Source organism: Diabrotica virgifera, chromosome 3, assembly GCF_917563875.1.
Source record: "Diabrotica virgifera virgifera chromosome 3, PGI_DIABVI_V3a".
Classification (NCBI taxonomy): domain Eukaryota; kingdom Metazoa; phylum Arthropoda; class Insecta; order Coleoptera; family Chrysomelidae; genus Diabrotica; species Diabrotica virgifera.
In genome coordinates this window covers 47,228,649-47,252,603 of record NC_065445.1, presented here as the reverse complement: position 1 = coordinate 47,252,603, position 23,955 = coordinate 47,228,649, and the positions used below count along the sequence as shown (strand labels likewise).

The 23,955-nt window shown below is 33.7% G+C and overlaps 1 protein-coding gene across 1 annotated transcript in view; it reads right to left on the bottom strand.

The window, feature by feature from the left end:
* Positions 1 to 776: 776 nt before the first annotated feature.
* The window catches only part of LOC114325811 (probable maltase), a 53,154-nt gene continuing 29,975 nt past the window's right edge, over positions 777 to 23,955 (bottom strand). Inside the window, exons 4-7 of the mRNA XM_028273935.2 lie at positions 19,872 to 20,113; positions 15,472 to 15,673; positions 4,871 to 5,451; positions 777 to 1,040 (exon numbers count right to left, since the gene is read on the bottom strand). Of these exons, the coding sequence (XP_028129736.1) occupies positions 971 to 1,040; positions 4,871 to 5,451; positions 15,472 to 15,673; positions 19,872 to 20,113 (1,095 nt within the window). The 3' untranslated portion in view covers positions 777 to 970. The remainder of the gene's footprint in view (positions 1,041 to 4,870; positions 5,452 to 15,471; positions 15,674 to 19,871; positions 20,114 to 23,955) is intronic.

Genomic DNA, 23,955 nt, shown 5'->3' with positions numbered 1-23,955 from the left:
ACTGTAGTAAAATGTATTGTAGAAGGAAAACGATGCATTTAAATTCTTGTGGATGAGGGGTTAAATATACTTCTCAATTTTTTTCTTAAAATTCGGTAGTCATCAATTTTTTGCAGCATATCTCGCTTAGTTTGAATGTAATCGACATTTAATATTGCATATTTGAAAGGACATTTCAAGCACAATAAAAGGTATTGATAGCAGTATACACCTAAAATTGATCGTTTTCTGTTATTTCAAGTTGAATACACTGATTTGAGCATGCACAAAAAAAAAACAAACTTTTACCTACCATATCTCTTTTTGTGTTATAACTAGAAGATTGAAGAAGGAAGAAATCTCTTTGATTTTTTATGGGCTACAAAAATGTTTTATATAATTTTTTTAGTTAGATGCATCGTTTTTAAGGTATTCGCAAAAAACCGTTTGAAAAGGTGTTATATTTCAATGAAAATAGCCAATTTTCAACCACGAATAACTCAAAAAGTTAATAGTTTTCGAAAAAAAGTTATAGAACAGTTTTTGCTTAGAATTAGGTTCTATAGCAACTTCCGTAGTTGTTTAACCAAAAAATTTTCCACCCCCGAGAAGGGGTGGGTACCGCCCCAAGACAAAAGCACACATCGGCATAGGGTAGACTTTGAATAAGGAGATATTTTCAGGCTATTCCTAAAATTTTATTAAAATCCATGCAATAGGATAGAATTCGGAGGTAATAACCTGTTCTTGCTCTCATTGACTGCCCTATATTATGGATAGTAAAATAAACAAAGATGCACCATCGTGGGTTTTTTATTTTGTTCTTTTATTATTCTACAATCCTATTGATATTTCTATCTAGTATTTTGTATATTTAATTTAAATTTTTAATTTACTTGTGTTTATTTTATTAAAATAATCTTATTAATAATAAATATATACTAATAATAAATACAGTACTGATTTTGGTAACACAGTTTTCTTTAAATATTTATGCTTTTAGTTTCAGGATCAAAGCTTCATAGGCATCCAAGCTTAGGGATTTTCCGTCCACTTCATCTCTGTAAAAAAAATAAACTTTCATAATATGTGGAAAAAAATTAGTGGATAAAATAGGTCATCTAGAATGCCAGATGACAGGATCCCTAAACAGATTTTGGCGTGGACACTACAAGGGAGAAGGAAAAGAGGAAGGCCGGGAAGAAGCTGGAGGGAGAGAATTGAAAAAACTAGAGGAAAGAGAAATCCCTCCAGGTATATGGTTAAAGAGAGAAGAATGGCGGTTAGGAGTCGGAAGGCATCTGAGAACGCTGTAAACCGGCTACCGGCAGGCACCCCCAAAATGACCAGGTACTGACCACGGAGAGGTGAATGGCCAATTTTAGACATACTGTATGTTTTTGACGATGCTGAAAACGAAAATGAGATTTATTTTGAATTTCATGTGGGGGAACATTGTCAAAATCGCAATTTTACAACAAAAATAAAATCACATTTTTTTGCGTTTACCTCGCTGCAACTTTGTTCCATTTTAATCTTTTTTTTTTCTGAAATTTTTACAATATATAGATCTAACATTTCTGAAGACAACGGTACCTGCTTCAAGCTTTAATTCTTGTTATGATAAAGGTAATGAATTTTTCAAACGAAAAGTGCGGATTTGTGCATTGCAAAGTTTAATCGCAAAAGTTAAGTGACGAAATTTAAAATTTAGCCTTTTAATCCGTTTATATTAAAATAGAGAGTACAAGAGTACAAAGAAGTTTTCTGAAAATTTTGGATCAAAATATTTAATAGCAAATAAATAGTGTAACTTTTATTATCGACAATAGAAATCCCCAATATAACGGTTATTTTTCGAGATACTGACCATGGCTGGTGAATGGCTAATTTTGGTCTTTGATTATGTTTTTGACGGTGCTAAATACGAAAATTAATTTTTTTTTTAAATTTTAGGTGGGGGAACAGTTTCAAAATCGCAATATTACCATAAAAATAAAAAAAAGTGAAATCACGGTTTTTGCGTTCAACTCGCTACAACTATGGTCCATTTTAATATTTTTTTCTAAGGTTTGTACACTATATGTCACTCACTATTTTGAGGACCACGGTATCTGTTTTAAGATTTTACTCTTATTCCAGTAAAAGTTATGAATTTTTTAAAGTACAAGGTGCAGATTCGTGAATTCCAAATTTTAATCGCAAAAGTTGAGTGGCAAAATTTTAAATTTATCTTATTAATCACGTTTATTTTAAAACATAGAGTTTATAGAAGTTATCTAGAAAGTTTTAGTTACAAATGTTAAATAAAAAAAAATTGCGCAACTTTTAATATAGACGTTATACATCCCCAAAATAACGCTTATTTTTCGAGATACTGACCATGGGTGGTGAATGGCAAATTTTTGTCTTATTTTATGTTTTAGATGATGCTGACAATGAAAAAGAGGTTTATTTTGTGTGAGGGAACATTGTCAAAATCGCAATTTTAAACTAAAAATAAAAAACGTGAAGTCACGAATTTTTACGTTTAACTCGCTACAGCTCTGTTCCAATTTAATATTTTTTTCTAAAATTTCTACACCATATATTTCTCACCTTTTTGAAGACTATGAAAGCAACTGTAGTCTTTCAATCTTTTTTCATAAAAGTTATGAATTTTTAAAAATCAAAGTTGCAGATTCGTGAATTGCAAAGTTAAATCGCAAAAATTAAGTGACAAAATTTAAAAATTATCTATTTGATTACGTTTATGTTAAACCATAGAGTTCATAGAAGTTTTATGGGAAGTTTTGGGTCTAGATGTGTTATAGAAAAAATATGTTGCAACTTTTAATTTTAAGAAAAACGTGGTTAAATTTTTTTTTTATTTTTAGGGCAAAATTGCGATTTTGACAATGTTCCTCCACCTAAAATTCCAAATAAACTTGATTTTAGTTTTCAGCACCATAAAAAACATAAAGTAAGACCAAAATTAGCCATTCACCACCAATGATCAGTATCTCGAAAAAATTAGCGTTATTTTGGGGATTTATAACGTAGTTGTTAAACGTTTCACCGTTTGTTTTCTATAAAACATTTTGATCCAAAACTTTCCAGAAAACTTCTTTGTACTCATGTTTTATTTTTTAATTTGATTTAAAATCTATATTTCAAATTTTGTCAGTCAAATTTTGCGATTAAACTTTGCAATTCACGAATCTGCACCTTGCACTTTAAAAGATTCATAACTTTTACTAGGATAAGACTAAAAGCTTAGAGCAGAAACCATTGTCTTTAAAAAAGTGAGCGATATATAGTGTGCAAACTTTAGAAAAAAATATCAAAACGGACCAGAGTTGTAGCGAGCTAAACGCAAAAAAACGTGATTTCATTTTTTTATTTTTAGGGTAGAATTGCAATTTTGGCAATATTCCCCCACCTAAAATTTAAAATAAATTTAATTATCGTTTTCATCACGGTCAAAAACATAATCTAAGACCAAAATTAGCTATTTACCACCTATGGTCAGTATCTCGAAAAATAAGTGATATATTATGGAGTTCTAATGTCGACATTAAAAGTTGCACTATTTTTTTTTTCTATAAAACATTTTGATTTAAACTTTGCAATGCACAAATCCTCACCTTTTTTTTTTTGAAAAATTCATAACCTTTATGAAGATAAGAATAAAAGCTTGAAGCATGTACCGTTTTCTTCAGAAATGTTAGAGCTATGTACTGTAAAAATTTCAGAAAAAAATATTAAAATGGAACAGAGTTGTAGCGAGGTAAACGCAAAAAAACGTGATTATATTTTTTTTACATTTAGGTTAAAATTGCGATTTTGACAATGTTCCCCCAGGTAAAATTCAAAATAAACCTCATTTTCGTTTTCAGCATCCTCGAAAATATGAAGTATGAATAAAATTAGCCATTCACCTCTCCGTGGTCAGTATCTCGAAAACTAAGCGCTTTTTTGAAGGTGTGCCGCTCGAGTGCTAGTATTGAGGGAAATTAATGAAGTGTTGGTAACATAAAAAATGTGGTGGAAAATATAAGTACAGTGGAACCCCGATAAGTCGGCCCCCGATAACCCGGAAGTCCGGCTAACCCGGACCAATTTTCATCAGAAAAACATTTTGATTTTCAGTACATATTTTGTATTTTGACACCCCATCTGGGCGTCGAAATGTTAATAAAATTATTTTTTCAATTTAATTGTGGCTTATTTTCCATCAAAATAGTTAATTATCAGATAAATATTTCAACAATAAAAATGTATGTATGTAATATAATATTTGAGAGATAATGTGTATTTGTGTAATTTGAACTCTGCGATAGTAAAAATGACTCATGGCACACGCCGGCAGAAATAACAGGCACCTGTCTATAGTATTCCTTTATTTTTTATTTCATTGCCAACTGTGTTAGCATTGTTTAAGAAAGACTAGTTATTTAAAAAATTCTTTTTTAATCAATGGTCTTAGTTTTCACTGTTCTTAATACATAATAACAAAACATCGTTCCGATTTTGACTGTATGAATACAGTATTGTATTGTTCGCTTCCATTTGCTTAGGTTTGTGTTTGCATGTTTTTAGTAATTTATATGTGTAGGCCTGTGCATATTTATATATATATATTTCATGTTATTTCAATTCTAACGGAGTTTATCTGCAAGTATACCGTATTTTATTAATTTTTACCATATTTTCCGGCTAACCCGGATTTTCGATAACCCGGATCGGCCGCGGTCCCGATTAATCCGAGTTATCGAGGTTCCACTGTAATAGGACGTATAAGACAAAAAAATGTACATAGGTATGGGCCAGTAGCGTATCGGTCGAATGTTAAAGGAAAAAATAAAATCATAAAAAAGTAAACGATAAAATAATTTTAAAATATGCTTACCCGGCGTTCCGTAAGGATTTGCCACTACTAATAACCACCTCGTAAGAATTTCCTCTGTTAAGATTAATTCCTTTAATGGGCTCAGATCCAAAATTGAAAACAAGTTGAGCTTCATTTGATCCTCCTTCATTATACCTAACAACTTGGAGAACATTCTGTGCTTCGTCCAAAGTTTTTACTTCGTATTCACTCTGCCTCCATTGGGGCCTTAACCTCTGAAGCTTCTTGTATATACTTAAATGGCTCTTTTCGTCTTTTAGTTGATCTTTCGCATTGCACTCAGCTTTCTTTGAGCTGACAGGCAACCATGTCTTTTTTCCATCGGTAAATCCTGCAAACTCACTGCTGTCCCATTGGAAAGGCGTTCTTTCGAAATCCCTGGAGATTTTATAATAATCTGTACAGTTTTCGGCGTGATCTAGACCTTGTGTTTCGCAGTCTACTTCTCCGTTTTCCATGCCGATTTCCTCTCCGTTGTAAGTAACTTGGATTCCTGGCAGGAAAGCAGATAACATATTTAAACAGTCCACTCGTTCTTTTCCGGCTTTGGTAGCAATTCTGTGGTTATCATGGTTTCCCAACTAAAAACAATTTTATAATTAAATACTGAATATTGAATATTATGTTTGTAATATATTGAAAATACTAATTTGAAATAGTGAGTGATAATTTTTTACTCAGCTGCCTTATAGGATGCAATATGGTCTTATAACGATATCTTACTAGAAACAAAAAAGAAAACGTAAAAAAAAGGTAGATAGAAAACGTGACTTTTGTTGAACAAAAGTCATGCACTCCGAAGAAACCGTGGCAATAATAAACGACAAAGTTATAGAAAAAGTTAAAGTATAAAATATATACATAGGACAAAAAATAATACTAAATAGTGAAATTCAAATGGAAGAAATAAAAAGAAGAATAAAGTTAGCATGGGAAGTATTCGGCAAACTGAACTATACAGGGTGTTTCATTAATAATTGTCCATACAGTAACTGGAGAAACCTTAGCACAATATACGAAGATTTAACCTGAAATACCTAAATACAATGTGGTTCCTTATTGAGTTACAGGGTGTTCTATCTAAAAATTTAAAAATTATTTTTGCTCAGCATTTTAAAACTATTCGACGTATACTTTTCATACTTGGCAGAATACTACCAGAGGCGTACGACAGGGGATAGTGTATGGTTGACCCTTCTCAAATTCTACGCCACTGGAGGAATTACCATTTTAGTGCCATTTTTAGATTCTCCAATACTTTCTACGTAAATAATGTACTCTTCACTGGTAACGATAAAGTCATTAGTTTTCCAGATATTTGAAGTTAAATATGAAACGGCACACTTATTTTGATTAATTTATGATATGATTCATATATGATTAAAATTTAAAAATTAGTTGTACCCAGAACATTAAAACTATTTGACGTATCCTTATCATACTTGGCAGTAAGTGTAGGTACTGTACACCCTACTAAATTAAGATAAATAAACGTTTCTAGCTACTACCAGAGACGTACGACAGGGGATAGTAACTGGTTGACCCTTCCCAAATTCTACGCCACTGACGAAATTGCTATTTTAGTGTAATTTTTTTATTCTCCAATACTTTTTATGTAAATAATATACTCTTCATTCGTAACGACAAAATGATTAGTTTTCGAGATATTTGAAATTAAAAATGAAGCGACACAATACATTAATCAAAATAACCGTGTCATTTCATTTTTAACTTCAAAGATCTCGAAAACTAATGACTTTATCGTTACGAGTGAAGAGTATATTATTTTTATAAAAAGTATTGGAGAATCCAAAAATTGAACTAAAATAGCAATTCCGCCAGTGGCGTAGAATTTGGAAAGGGTCAACCATTCACTTTCCCCCGTCGTACGCCTCTGGTAATAGCCAGAAACGTTTGTTTAACATAATTTAGTAGCCTTTATAGTATTTATACTTCCTACCAAGTATGAAAAGGATCAGTCGAATAGTTTTAAAATGCTGAGCAAAAATAACTTTTAAATTTTTAGATAAAACACCCTGTAAGTCAGTAAGGAACCACATTTTATTTAAGTGTTTTAGGTTAAATCGTCGTATTTTGTGCTAACGTTTCTTCAGTTACTATATGGACAATTATTAATGAAACACCCTGTATACTTAGAAATCAGCAAATTCAACTACATCTTAGATCTAAAGTTTTTGATGCATGCATCATTCCGATATTACCATATGGGGCACAAACATGGACAATCACAAAAAAGAATATGAACATACTCATAGTCACTCAACATGCGATGGAAAGAGCAATGCTTGGCATATCACTTAAGGACAGGAAAACAAACACATGGATAAGACAGAAAACCAAAGTCACCGATGTGGTACAAAAATCATTAAAATTGAAATGGGAATAAGCTGGATATGTAGCTAGGAGAGATCTAAACAAATGTCACAGAAAAATTTCAACCTGGAGACCATACCAACACAAAAGACCAGAGGTAGACCTCTTATGAGATGGACAGATGATCTGTCCATCAAAAACAATGGAAAGGAAGACTTAAAGAGGCTTATGTTCAGATGTGGACGTGAATGGCTAGACGAAGAAGAAGAAGAAAACGTTAATAAAACGCTGTATAGATAAATATACCCCAATGAAACAACTAGGTAATAGCCCTGGATCCCTAGTACCAAAAAAAGTTGATTAATAGCAAGCTGAAAATTTTCTAATAGCTTATCGATGTCTTGTCGGACAAACACTGGAACAGGGAAAGTTTTAATTCTGGAACAGTTTAAAATTTGGAATGTCAGATTACGAAAACGTTCTATGTATTTTGTCGGACAGAACATCCAATTGATTTGTTACCCGTTCATTAAACTCTCATGCAAAAGCAATACTGCTGTTACTAACCAACATGATTCCTGCCATTTGATATGTTCTGCGTGTTCCACTCATTAAAATGCCCAGTTGGTGATAAACACCAGTCTGATTATTGCATGAGAGTTTAATGGAATGGTAACAAATTAATTGGAAGTTCTGTCTGACAAAATACATGCAACGTTTTCGTAGTCTGACGTTCCAAATTTTTAACCTGTTCCACAATAAAACTTCCTCTGTTGCAGTGTTCCCGTACATCAACGTTTGTCGGACTAGACACCGTTAAGATATTAACAAAGGGCCTAGCCGGGTAAGATGATGAAAAGTGCCCCCAACTCGATTCGAATTCCATATAGGTCACCGTTTGGCATATATAGTGAAAATAACTTTCTGAAATTTTTAGCCCCCTAGGTGGTCATGTGACCCACCTAGAACCGAATTAGGGTTTTTATGTTTTTATTTTTTATCTCAGCCCCATCGAGAACTAGCGAAATATTTAAATAAAAAAGTTGTAAGCCTTAAGAAGTTCTGTCCGAAAAAAATTTTGTTTTTAATTTTTGGCATGAAATATTAATTTTGGAACGATTTCAAAATTTTAAATGAGTATAAAAAAATAACTAAGACATTCGTTTTCACGAAAAAAATGTATAACGTGTATTTTTGCATAATGTTTCACCCTGAATTTTTTCAAAATTTTTAAAATTGGTGAAACGCACCTTTAAAAATTAAGAACCGCATTTTTTCGTTTTTTGATACAATTTTATACATATTTTTCAAAAAAGGTTAAAACACCATCACTGGAGTAGGTAGAAAACTGAAAAATAATTGGGGTTTGCTTAATAAAAATTTTTTGTAACGCCATCCATTTTCAAGATACCGGGCGTTGAAGAAAACAAAATTTTACACATTTTTACGATTTTGCCGAAACTACTGGCAACATTGTAATAACACTTGGCGGGTTTTAAGAGGTAGTTATTGTGCATGTTTTGACATACAATTAAGGATTTGATATTCATCATTGGCGCGCTTAGGGGTGATGGTCTGAACTTTTCAAATAAAAACAGATAGTACGCCACTGACATATTTCAAATTAACAATCATTTTTGAATACTTCGTTCAATTTGCGATAAAAAACTATCTTCTTATTTTTTCATACGAGGTGCCGTTTTGCTGCAAAAAGTAAAATATCTTAACGCTTCCAAATTATTCGAATTAGTTTTTATAAAGGATGTACGAGATTATGCAGATGTAGTATGTAGAAACTACTAATATGGGCCATTCCACGAACATACGCCTGTTTTGGATTACTTCGACAACGAATATTTTACTGTGCAACATAAGAAGTACGAAAGTAAATGGCGCTAATAATTATTACAATAAACAACAATGTAATTTGCAATTTACTTTCGTTCTTCTTATTTTGCACAGTAAAATATTCGTTGTCGAAGTAATCCAAAATAGGCGTATGTTCGTGGAATAGGGTATAGTAGTATTTTATTCATAGAAGTTCGAATACTTTGTAACGGTTAAGATATTTTATTTTTTGAATAAAAATGGCGCGTCGTATGAAAAAATAGGAAGATAGATTTTTTGTCACAAATTGAACGAGGAATTCAAAAATGATTGTTAATTCGAAATATGTCAGTGGCGTACTATCTTTTTTCTTTAAAAAGTTCAGACCATTACCCCTATGCGCGCCAATGATAAATATAAAATTCTTAATTGTATGTCAAAAAATGCCCAACAACTACCTCTTAAAACTCGCCAAATTTTATTGCAATGTTGCCAGTAGTTTCGGCAAAATCGTAAAAATGTGTAAAATTTTGTTTTCTTCAACGCCCTGTATCTTGAAAATGGATGGCGTTACAAAAAATGTTTATTAAGGAAACCCCAATTATTTTCAGTTTTTTACCTACTCCAGTGACGGCGTTACCTTTTTTGAAAAATATGTATAAAATTGTATCAAAAAACGAAAAAAAAAAACGAAAAAATGCGGTTTTTATTTTTAAAGGTGCGTTTCACCAATTTTAAAAATTTTAAAAAATTCAGGATGAAACATTATGCAAAAATACACGTCATATATTTTTTTCGTGAAAACGAATGTCTTAGTTATTTTTTTATATTCATTTAAAATTTTGAAATCGTTCTAAAATTAAAATTTCCCGCCAAAAATTAAAAACAAAATTTTTTTCGGACAGAACTTTTTAAAGCTTACAACTCTTTTATTTAAAGTTTTTCGCTAGTTCTCGATGTGGCTGAGATAAAAAATAAAAACCTAAAAACTCTAATTAGGCTCTAGGTGGGTCACATGACCACCTAGGGGGCTAAAAATTTCAGAAAGTTAGTTTCACTATATATGCTAAACGGTGACCTATATGTAATTCGAATCGAGTTGGTGGCACTTTTCATCATCTTACCCGGCTAGGCCCTTTTCAGCTCGCTATTAATCAACTTTTTTTGGTACGCGGGATCCAGTTCTATGGGCCATTCCACGAACATACGCCTGTTTACTTCGACAACGAATATTTTACTGTGCAACATAAGAAGTACGAAAGTAAATGCCGCTAATAATTATTCCAATAAACAACAATGTAATTTGCAATTTACTTTCGTTCTTCTTATTTTGCACAGTAAAATATTCGTTGTCGAAGTAATCCAAAACCGGCGTATGTTCGTGGAATGGCCCATACATGTAATATGTTGCATAAAAGTTGTATGACGTTATAAACCTCACATGATTGTTACTTTTTCAAATAAATATTTCATTACAATTTCCATTGATTTTATTCATTTGTGTTAACTTTCTGTCTTGTTTTACTCTTTTTCTTCTAAAACAGTTGGCGCTATTTTACCAAATAAATGTTCTGTTTATTTTTTTACTTATTTTGATTCTTGTCTCAGTAACTTAACCGTAGACATATATACAATATCTATGCCCCACTCACAACTTTATACAAATTATTTGTTTATACAAGTTAGCAAAGCTCTTGATTTCCGTCTGTAAATGTTCATCATTCAATATTTGCTTGTCCACAGCTGGACATAGATCTCCGTCATTATTTTCCATCTATTTCAATCTTCTGCCTCTTGCATCCATTTCCTGTGACAACGTTTTAGATCATCAGTCAACGTGTTGGTGGACAACCTCTGCTTCGGTAGGCATCATCTCTTGGGCTCTATTCCAGTATCCGCTTTGTACATCTATTATCTGTCATTCAAGCCACGTGACCTTCCCAGTTCCATTTCAGTGTTGCTATTCTTTGTACTGAATCAGCCACTCCTGATCTTTGTCGTAGCTGGCAGTTTGGGATCTTATCTCGTAGCGAAACGCCCAATATAGCACCCTCCATCGCCCTTTGAGACACACGGATCTTTTGCAGGGTGACTACGAACTCCCCCACCCTACCTAGATTTTAATGGGTTCAGTTTTATAGCAGGATTAAAAGCGACTACGAACTGCCCCACGCTACCTAGGTACTTATAGACAGGGCAGTATCGTCGCCCCCGCTAGCGAAATTATTCCGATTCGATTTTTTTACACAAACTTACTCAAAAAGAGGTCCTTATAACATATCCACAGGGTACCGGGCGGTGCCGTGGTCGAAAAATTGTTAAATAATTTTTTTTAAACAAATTCACAAAAATAATTTTTTCATTTCGAGAAATTTTTTTTAGATAGTTTGGGACATTCTGAGCAAAAAAGGTATCTTGTAATTTTTGTCTAAAATTGATTGTTGTCGAGTTATATGCGATTTAAAATGTGAAAAATGCGAAAATGGCCATTTTCAAGGCTTAATAACTCGATTAAAAATTATTATTATGAAATTCAATAAGTGACCAAATCAATTTTCAATCCCCTTCTTCAAGGTTCTGAAGAAGTTTCTGTCATTATTTTATTACAAAGCTGTTATTTTTAATTATTAACAATTAGCGCTATAGTCCAGGATTTATCGTCGCCCCCGTTGGTGAAATTATTCCAATTCGATTTTTTTGCACAAACTTACTCAAAAATAAGTACTTATAACATATCCACAGGGTGCCGGGCGGTGCCGTGGTGGAAAAGTTGTTTAAACAAATTCACAAAAATAATTTTTTCACTTCGAGAATTTTTTTTAGATAGATTGGGATATTCTGGGCAAAAAAGGTATCTTGTGATTTTTCTCTAAAATTGATTGTTGTCGAGTTATACGCGATTTAAAATTTGAAAAATGCGAAAATGGCCATATAACTCGACAACAATCAATTTTAGAGAAAAATCATAGGACACCTTTTTTGCTCAGAATAACCCAAATTATCTAAAAAAATCATTCGCAATGAAAAAATGATTTTTGTGAATTTGTTTAAAAAAAATTGTTTAAACAATTTTTGAACCACAGCACCGCCCGGCACCCTGTGGATGTATTATAAGGACCTCTTTTTGAATAAGTTTGTGCAAAAAAATCTAATCGAAATAGTTTTGCCAACGGGGGCTACGATAGAGTTGGACTATAGCGCTATTTGTTAATAATTAAAAATAGCTGATTTGTAATAAAATAATGACAAAAATCTCTTCAGGACCTTAAAGAAGGGGTTTGATACTTGATTTAGTCACATTTTTAATTTCAAAATAAATTTTTTTAATCGAGTTATTAAACCTTTAAAATAGCCATTTTCGCATTTTTCAAATTTTTAATCGCATATAACTCGACAACAATAAATTTTAGAGAAAAATGACAGGAGACCTTTTTTGCTCAGAATGACCCAAATTATCTAAAAAAAACTGTTCGAAATGAAAAAATTATTTTTGTGAATTTGTTTAAAAAAATTGTTTAAACAATTTTTCGACCACGGCACCGTCCGGCACCCTGTGGATATATTATAAGGACCTCTTTTTGAGTAAGTTTGTGCAAAAAAATCGAATCGGAATAATTTCTCTAGCGGGGGCGACGATACTGGCCGGTCTATCAGATAATATTTTTGTGAATATAATATATAGTTTTTATTTTATTTTATTGTATTCAAAAAGGAACCCAATGCCCAAAGCATGAGCGAAAATTTTAAATGATTAAATAATGAAACTATAACAATATAATCGAATAAATTTTGCAGCCAGAAAGCAGTTTATTATCGAAAAGTCTTGGATTTAAAATATTGTTTATTATATTTTTATTTCATCTATTTTAATTGTTTAAAAAGTAGGAAACTTTGTATCTAGGGCTTTTCGTTGTTTTCCTCGTTTTGCGAGAGATGTTGCTAGATTGCGTCTCAAAAGGCGGAATCCTTGCATCGCGATGGTTTCGCTTAAATAGGCACGGTTGTTAATGTCCGCATCAGCGTTGTGACTGCATAGCTTCACTGAAGATGCATGGGATGCTGAAATAGCTATATGGAGATGGTGGTCCAACTCTGAATCGAATAAAAACAAAAACTTCCTTTATCATTTTTCATATTTACTCATAATTGAGTATTTAGAAACTGTCTTTTGGTCCTTTTCCTTGACGGAGAGAAGGTAAATGCGTGGCCAAAGTGTCCTATTTGCTTTTTCCTATTTTCGTCCTCTCTTGTGCTTATATATTGTAAAAGCCAGAGATACAGGATGCAGCCAGAAAGCAGTTTATTAACGAAAAGTCTTGGATTTAAAATATTGTCTATTATATTTTTATTTCAATTATTTTAATTGTTTAAAAAGTAGTAAACTTTGTATCTAGGGCAAAGATAAATAATCGTGTGAAACGGAAACACTGGATAATAGATGAAACCATTCAAATCATTGAGGATAGAAGAAATCTTTGTCAAAGTGGCGTGCATAGTGAAAGGGAAAAAGCTAGTTTAAGAAACCTCAATAGAGAAATAAAACGAAGATGCAAGGCAGACAAAAAACAGTACTATCAAAGTATATGCAAACAGATTGATACACATGATCAGAATAATCAGCCGAGAGATCTATTTCGAAAAATACGCTACTTAACAAGAGACTTTAAAGCCAGAACTTGGGCCATTGAAGACGACACTAGAACTCTGAGAACAAACAGGGAAGATATAGAAGAGACATGGAGATCGTATTGCAGGGACCTATATAAGGATGATCAACGCCAAGAACCTGTTAACCAAATCTCTGATGAGGTGGAAGAAGAACCTGATATACTTGAAAATGAAGTAAGACTCGCGATCAGGAAGCTCAAATATAATAAAACACCAGGTCCACATATGATAACAGCCGAAATGCTCAAAGCCACAGAACAAACTGCCGTAAAATTACTTCGTCTACTCTGTAACCAAATATGGCATTCTAAACAATGGCTTGAAGACTGGACAAAATCTACAATAACGATAATTCATAAAAAAGGCAGCTTCCATAAATGCGACAATTATAGAACTATTTCTCTTATATCACATGTCAGTAAAATAATGCTACATATAATCAATGAGAGACTGAAAAAATTCCTTCAAAGAGAAATTCCACAAGAGCAAACTGGATTTACCAAAGGTGGAGGTACTCGAGAAAACCTGTTGAATATAAGACAGATAATCGAAAAATCTAGGAAATTCAATATTCCACTGTACATATGATTTATAGATTATCGTAAGGCGTTCGACAGGGTCAAGTGGAGACACTTATGGCGAATACTAAAAGAAGTAGGCGTACCCCAACACCTTATTTCGCTTATAACTGAACTATACGAACACACTACTGGATCAGTTAAAGTGCTTGACACACTTTCAAACGAATTTCATCCAGAACGGGGTGCCTGACAGGGATGTATACTATCTCCACAATTATTCAATATATATGGAGAGCATATTATGAGAAGAGCACTTGAAGGATGGGAAAAAGGCATCTCAATAAATGGTCATAAAATAAACAATCTACGTTTCGCAGATGACACAGCCGTTCTTGCAAATAATCAAGCAGAGCTGATTGATCTTATATGACTGGTTGAAAACGAAAGTCAAATATTTGGTCTGCAATTAAACATATCAAAGGCAAAGATCATGATAATGGATAGACTACATAACAATCATCCACACATAACCACAATTGATCGGTTTGAGTTTGTGAGCTCATACTTATATCTAGGATCATTAATCACAAACACAGGGTCACTACAGGAAGAATTAAAACGTAGATGTGATCTAGCAAAAGTCGCCACAGCAAAAATGACCACAATATGGAAGGACTGTTAAATTTCAAGAGCGTTAAAGATGAGGTTGATTAACTGCTTAATATCCCCAATACTGACCTACGGATGTGAATCTTGGACCCTGAGAAATTCGGAAAGAAGAAAGATATACTCCACTGAAATGTTCTGTTAGAGACGAATGCTACGAATTCCTTGTACCGACCATAGAACAAATAATTCAATTTTAAGAGAGCTAAAAGTTAGCCAACGACTCTCCAGTAAAGTCCATCTGCAACAATTAAAATACTTTGGACATGTTATGAGAGCAAACACAGAAAACAGGGGAAAGAAGATCACGAGGAAGATCCCCAACAAGATGGATCGATCAGATTACAGGAATATGCAAAAGACCTATGCATGAGCTAAAAGAAATGACCAGAGGGAGAGATCTTTGGAGACGGACAATACACGACATCACGTCGCCCACTACACTCCCTCTGGGGGGTCAGGATTGAAGAGAGAGAGAGAGAGTTCCTAAATCTTGCCTAAACTCTGATTTGATATCCGTATAAATTTACACATTAAATAAAACTGAAAAAACAAAAAATTTATATATTTAAGAAGCATACTTACTACCCAATTGGACGTGTATATTTTTGGAAGCTTATCCACCCAAGCGTGTATCAATGAGGCCACATCAGCAGCAGTGGAAGTCGTTTCCAATCCAAGCAATACAAAATTAAATGAGAAATGTGCTCCCAATTTTGATCCGTCGGCTGTACCATAATATGGTACTACATATTTAAGATCAACAGCTGCTTCTGTCATACAAATTCTAAAAAATAATTGACAATAACTATATTACCTTTTAGTGATGTTGTTGACAAAGAAAAAACTAAATACATGGTCGTGTCAAGAAAGGAAAGACAGTGAGTAAGACAAAACATTACCATAAGGCCATTCGCACACACAGCTACTAAAAAGAAACTAAACTGGTTGGTAACTAGAATTATCAACTGGTTATCAACTAAGGCTCGCACACTACGCCACTGAAAAATAATAAAGCGAGTCACTTCTTGATTGTACTTTGTACTCAGAAGGTTTGTTATACGGTGTTTAAGTTTTAAAACTTTATATTATTGCGTGTTAGACCTTTATATTATTAAGTACTATCGCATTAAAATATGTCTAGTGATTCAAGTGAGGACGAAATTATTCTTTATTATTATAACAGAAGACGCAAACAGCAAAAAAAGAGGAGGTATTGGGTTCATCCCTACATTGCAAAAAATATAAATTGCAGAGCTTTTGATGCTGCAAAGGAGTTGCAAGAAAGTGATGCTAAATATCTTGCATTTTATAGGATGTCAAAAGAATCCTATTTACATTTAGTACAATTGCTTGTACCTGCAATTCATAAGAAAAATACTCCAATGCGAGAATTTCGCCATTTCGCGTGTTAAAATTTAATAAAATATCATAAACAAGCTAGAAACTAGTCGCCAAGCGACCTGCACGTCCAGTCCGCTGTGACTGATCACTCCCGCATTATAGACCGGCTGCTAACGAGTAGCGCTGTGTGCGGACACTCATTAAAGTACATGGACAGTGACTACTAAGTAACTGACTGGTAACTAAAGTTACCAACTGGTGTCTTTTAGTAGCTGTATGTGCGGATGGCCTTAAAGATCATAATTTTGAGGTGGTCAAAGAATTCAAATACTTAGGAACAACAATTACTAGTGACAACACAGGAGAACGGGAAGTTGAAGTACGAATACTGGCGGGGAATAAATCTTTCTTTGCCGTTCAACATCTGCTGAGGTCAAAGCTTTTCTCAAAACTTGCCAAAATCAAAATGTACAAAACCATAATACGACCAGCAGTGATATACGGAAGTAAAACATGGACGTTGAGAAAGAAAGAAATCAATAAACTTTGAGTATGTGAACGTAAAATCCTGTTATATATGGTCTTTGCAGGGACAGTGTGACAAATGAATGGAGGAGCAGATACAACAATGAATTAGAGACCCTGTTCGGACAGGGAAACATCGTGAGATACATAAAAGCCAATAAACTAAGATAGGCAGGCCACGTGGTACGGAGTGATGACGACAGACTGATTAGCAGTGTGTTTTGGGAAATACGATAAAAGATGGGCTAAACGACCTAGAAAAAGGTGAAAAGATGCAGTCAGAGAAGACCTGAAGAAGATGGAAGTGAGACCATGGTACAGTATATAGAGATTCCACAGTAAAACCACTCCTATGTCGGCGCTTTGATCTCAAGAAGTAATATCGGCAGTACGCAATTGGTAGTTCACCAGTGGTGGATGCGGGTTTTCCCTGTTAAATTCCGTACGTTTCTATGCGACTAGCAATGCGAGAGTGGGGCAAAAGCGACTGCCAACATTGCGCGGTCGCCATGCGCGACTACAGATTTTACTTCCAATTTTTCGGAGAGTGGTTCTACTGTCCCTCTTTATACTGTGACCATGGTAAATTGTAGCACAGGACCGGAACGAATGAAAGACAATACTGCCGTCTTCAATTAAAAAGCGGTATCTGCACAAAAATAAAATCGAGTTTTTGCTATATGTGGGTTCCTTGTGACCTTATTTATGCTTCTGCAATATCTGAAAGCCGTATCATTTTATTTACTACCAAAATAAAGGAATTGCAATATGCCGTATGTACCAAACTTCAATAGTTGCTTAATTAAAATGCGGTATCTACAGAGTGCTCAGCTAAAGAGCAGTATGTGCTAGCGTGTATCTTGTACTTGCCGCGTTTTAATTGAGCACAGCACATTTACGGCTTTTTTATCGAGACTCACGTTGCAAAAATCTCATATTCGTTCAGTCGTATTTGCATGCACTGCGTTTAAGAACGGATGGTTTCTTAAATTTTGCTTTAAATTTGGCGCTTGTTTTGTGGTATTATGTGTTAATTTTTATATTCGTGGTCCTTTGCGGTTGTTTTTGAGATTTGATTGCTCAAGAGATGGTTCACGTTAGAACGAAATCTATATTATCTATGGCTTTGGAGAAAAATGAAGATCTATCTTTATAAGATGATAAGTTTGACGCAAATCTGTACCTAAAATCACATATAGTTAAACTTTACTATGTTCATTGCGATCGCTTAGCCCAGCTAGAATAATATTTAGTATTTAAATATACGCTTAGTTAGCTAAAAGTACATCAAGATTTATTTGGGTTCTTATTTCGACTACAAATTTCAAATTAATTTATCGAATTTGGTAAAGGGTCAAGGAATTTTATTAAATTGAATATGAAAGAGTTTTAGAGCTAGTTTCGCGGTTAAAATAAATGTAGATAAATTAAATAAGAACTAAAAACTAAGTTAAAGAAATATTTAGAAAACCGACCATACCATGCAGATATTGTGGCTGAGCGCGGCCAGTAGGTACACTTTAAAATATTAGAAAAGTTTTAATGTACAGTTTAGAAGAACAGCTTTAATGTACAGAAGAAAAGAGCTTCTTAAACTCACACCTTTTTTAGAAAAATTCAGAGGATTCTCTAAAGAAAAAAGAGATAACATTCTTAAACAATTAAGTATGTACTCTGTTTCCAGAGAATAGAAAATTGTTTTGGAAACATTTGCTGGCCTTTACAAATTTGTATACACTTGTTATTTGTATTTTGAACATTTATGATAAGTATATAGGTATTTTGGGTATAAATATAATAACAAATTATAAGCTATTTATTTTTCTTCTTTGGAAACTGTACTTTCTTGTAAAAAATCCTCTTTGTAAATAAAATGCAGATACGCCGCTATTTCTGATCCAGTAATATATGTCCGCTACATGGGCGCCCATATAAATATTTTTAGTGGGGGTGCAGACGTGAAGATGTTGCACATTACTTTTTGTATACATTGGATGAAAGTATATAATTTAAAGCACTCGAAACGGCAGGGGAGCACGCCCCCCTGCCCATGGGTATGGGCGCCTATGGTCCGCTACTCAACTAAAATGCGATATATGACTTTTTATTTACGGGAATGATAAAAACATGATTTTTTTCTAAGAATATATTTTTAGTTGACGTTTAACTATTAATATAACAGGTTTTGCGTTAAAACGTTTTCAAAACATACGGAGTTCTGGGAAAAAACTTTGATAGCCGATTTCTCGGTTTTAAGTTCGCTGTACGTACTGCGTTCTATTTGAGGACAACAGAATAGTAAAAGCGGCAAAGACTCACGAAGAGTTGTAAAAGTCAAAGATGGTGATGATATTGTCGACCACATTGACCCATTTTATTCTGTTCCCAGCGGCTTGAAATAGATCAGTTGTCGTTAGACCAGTCCATTTCCTAAGACTAGCCAAACATAATACATATTTGCTTCCAGGGCTCGTCTTACACTTCTTAATCTTGCCGTGTAGAATCAACTATAGAAATCGGTATTTATTAAGGTTCTAAATCTGGAAAAAAAATCAAAGAAGGAGTCCTCATCCCACTAAAAGCAGAAAAATGTGTAACAAATAACCAGAATTTGATTTATAGGACATTAACCATCCACCCTCAGATCTATTCAACCAAAGCATGGCTGTTGCCTACAATAACGTGACCAAGTATATCAAGGTCAATTTTTAAAAAGACATAACCTCCTCAGAACTTTGGAGGTTATACACTCTTTTAACATAATTTCTGTAATAATAATCTTTTTTGAAAACGATTTCCGGAGTGAAAACGTCAAATTTTTTAGATAAAGACGTAATTGTTATTACAATCAACTAAGGCCAGCCCGATTTAAAACCCAATATTTACATCTGTATTTATTATTACGCATAATGTGGCCGAAGGGAAGTCAATTTTCAAGTGAAAAAGACCATCATATTACCTTTTTGAAGAAGGAATGGCAAAACCTAATCCCTATACTAATGAAGTAAAAAAAAGAGTAATATTCTCTTTAAAAATTCAAAAAATAAACATATTTTGCGAATCTTGTATTTTATATTCAATAAACTGTGAGTTAAATGTTAGAGATTAATATTTACTTTGTTTGTGAAGTATTCTTGGATATTCCGTCGATGTGGCTTCTCCATTCGTAGACCAAATCATAACTCTCTGGTTGGTTTCTTGTAAAAATGTGATCCAAGTAGTCATATTCGTTGGGAGATGCATTGGGGTCATAGGTTCTTGGTTCATTAGTTAAGTTTTTGGCCTCCACTAAATGAGGCACAGCATCAATTCTTACACCATCTACTCCGTATTCTTCCAGCCAGTAGTTTAGTATATCCTAAAGAAATATATAGATATCAAAACAAAAGTAAATAAGTCTTAAATATTTTTAAATGGTAAGACATTATCAAAATCAGACATCTGCAGGTTTTCACGTCTACAAGATCTTGTTCGTCCGCTGCCACTTCATCCTCTCCCCTTTTCCGTGGCTTTTCTGTTTCTTGGTCTTACTCTGGTCATATTATCAAAGTCTCTAAATTATAACAAATTATGAGATCAGGACGACCAGGATGAGATCAGGATGAGATCCAGATCAGCTGTATCTGGATCTCCATATTCCGTTTTTTAAATAGGTTTACAAATATAGTTTACAAAGTAAATCTTCCCTAGGAGTTTTCTTTCGAGGACTTCTAGTTTTTTTGTTTTGTGTCGTCACCCATGTTTCTCATCCATAATATACTATTGGTCTAATAATATATTTCTAGATCCTAATTTTTGATCTCCAGTGTGTGTTTTTAGAGCAGAACACATGCGAGTGAAAATAAGCTTATTTCTCTTTACAACTCTCTTTTGGGAGAGAGAAAGAGGTGTCAGACAGGGTTGTATACTGTCGCCACTGCTGTTCAATTTATATTTAGATATAATATTTAAAGAACATAATTTGGAATGGGGCGTCATTGGAATTCTGATAAATACAGTCAGTAATGGAGATGATACAGTTATCTTAAGTGATGACATGAATGGACTACAATGCCTTTGACGCCATTGACACAGTGGGAAGAGAGTTTGACCTAAACATAAACTGTTCAAAAACAAAATACGTGGTGTTTAGACGTTTGGCACATCAAGATTCACGGTTATATGTTGACGGTCATAAAATTTAAAGAGCATCCAGTCTTAAATATCTTGGTTGCCATATTACTGAACAACTAAAGCCAGATAAAGGGATAAAATGTAGAATTGAGATAGCCAGCACAACATTTTAAAAAATGAGGTCATTCTTCTGTAATGATAACTTGCAGCTTCAACTCCGAAAGCGCCTGATTAAATGTTACATTTTGTCAGTCCTCTTATACGGTGTCGAAGCATGGACATTAAAAATATCCACCATTAATCGTTTGGAGGCCTTTGAAATATGGCTGCACAGACGTACACCAAAAATACCATGGACGGCTATGCTAACAAATGTGGCAGTCCTTAAGAGAGCAAATGCAGCTAGCGAGCTACTTGATAACATCAAATGTAGAAAGATGGCCTTTTTTGGACACGTAGTAAGTAGAGACCGATATAATATTCTTCAACTTATTATGATGGATAAAATCGAAGGACACAGAGGAATTGGTAGAAAACGGGCGTCTTGGTTAAAGAATAGCTCGAGACAGAGACAGTTTGGACGTGTTAATCGCCAACGTCAAGGGAACTTGATAGGAAATGTTAAGAAGCAGACTGTCTGAAACTTTCTACAGTTTCAATATCGTCCTCTAATTCTACTGTGCATCCGTTTCCCCTAGCTCTTGCGTGTGTTAGTTTTTTGTCTTTTGGATATTTATTGTTAGCTCCATCTCTTTTGCCACTTTTTAAATTGCGAATACATTTCTGCTGCTTCTTTCCTTCTGCGAGATATTATACCGATGTCGTCCGCAAAAGCGGCAATCTGTACTGATTCAACTATTTGTTATGACTAGGGAGCGGATTTTATGCTAAATGCATATTGCATGTATATTTCGCATATTTGAGAAGTTAACTAAATTTTGCATATTTTTAAAGAAACATGCATATTTTGTGCCTATTTCAAAACATTTAAGTAAAAAAAAATTAAATTTTTTAATTTGGCGCAAAATATTTCCCCGCACAGGCTGTCGTATCTATTAATTCGAGAACTACCTAAAGAGAGACGGCTCATTCACTGCCTTTTCATTTTTTCTTAGAAAATACCCTTACACAAAGTACTTATAGTGCTTATAGTACGCCGTTATAAAATGATTGTAGCATGTTAAATGATAAAGGATGGTTTACCGAGAAATCCGAATTTTATTTACTTTTATTATATTTAGTACAATTTGTATCCCAATTTAGTAGGTACCTATAATTCTGGTGATTCTTTTAAATCTCCTATTGTTAAGAGAATTTACACCTTTAACCATAGTTTTATGATTTTTTAACGGAAATTGACATATTCATGCTTTAGATCAGATCCCGTCTTAAACGGCTTTAAAACTTTGGAGGATATACGCGAAATTTTTAATGGAAATTTATGAAATTGATTTTGGTGTAGAATTTTTGGCTTTAACAATGTATTTTAAATATGCCACAATTACTTCTGTAGTGAATTATAATCGAAAACACATTGTAGTGAATTGTAATTGAAGATATAATATATAGTGATATTGTTGTTTTATTTTAAATAGGTAACTATTGTTATCAGTTTTTGGTTTCTCAAAATGCGCATTTTTTGAATTTTTGTGCATATCTTGCGCATATTTCGTAATTTTTTACTGCATATATATGCGCATATTTCATCAAAATTGATCGCATATAAATCCGCTCCTTAGTTATGACATTATCTGTTCCTATAATCAACTGTGTTGTCACATATTCGAGAGTCAGTTTTTGAATAGTGTCGGTGCCAGCCCTTATCCTTCCTGGCTTTAACCTTTTGACTATTGAGAAGTTCGCAGTGAGCTCATTTTGCATTCTGCCAGTTTCGGTTGACGAGTCCATTGTTGTTTTTACTTCTTCTTCTTCACGTGCCATATCAGAATTATCCGACGTTGGCGATCACCATTGCGAAGGCTTCTCGATCTTCTGCAATATGGAATAATTGTCCAGCATTTGATATTTGAGTTCACTCACGAATGTTTTTTAACCAAGAAACCTGTTTTCTTCCTACACCTCTACGGCCCTCTATTTTGCTTTTAAGGATCAGTTGTAATATATTATATCGACTTCCCCTCACTATATGTCCCAGATAAGACATTTTTCGATGTTTAACAGTCTTTAGCAGTTCTATATCTTTGTTGACCTTCCTTAGTACTTCTTCATTAGTTTTTCTTGCTGTCCAGGGTATCTTCAGCATCCGTCTATGAATCCACATTTCCAATGCTTTAATTCTGTTCATGATCGATACATTTAGCGTCCACACTTCTGCACTATACAAAAATACGGACCAAACATAGCACTTGACCATTCCTTGTCTTAGTTCTAAACTGAGATGATTATAGCAAAGAAATGACTTCATTTTCATAAAAGTAGTTTTAGTCATTGCTGTTCTACGTTTTATTTCTATATCTAGGTCTAGTTGGTCCGTTATCACAGTTCCCCAATATGTCATTTTGTGAACTTTCTCAACTTGGACTCCGTTTAATTGAAGCTTTGCATCGGGATGTGGGTCACGACTAAACACTAAAAATTTTGTATTGTTTGAATTTATTTTAATGCCCATTTCCTCTCCTACCTCGTGAATACGATCAAGCAGAATTTGGAGACCTTTAATATTATCTGACAGAATTACTGTATCGTCTGCATATCTTATCACATTAAGTAGTTCTCCGTTGATTTTTATTCCATATGGCTGTCTCTCAAGTGCCTTTTTAAATAACTGGTCCGAGTAAACATTAAACAATGTTGGTGACAAAATGCAATCTTGTCTGACTCCTCGTTTTATGGATATTTTATCGGTGTAGTTATCTCCAATTTTGACCGTAGCAGTTTGATTCCAGTACAAATTTTTAATGACACGAATATCTTTGTCATCTATTCCGATATTTTTCAGTATTTGCATTAATTTTACATGCTGTACTTTATCGAATGCCTTTTTGAAGTCCACGAAACATGCAAATACATCTTTTCTTTGATCACGGCATTTTTGTAATAGGATGTTTAGCTCAAAAAGTGCCTCCC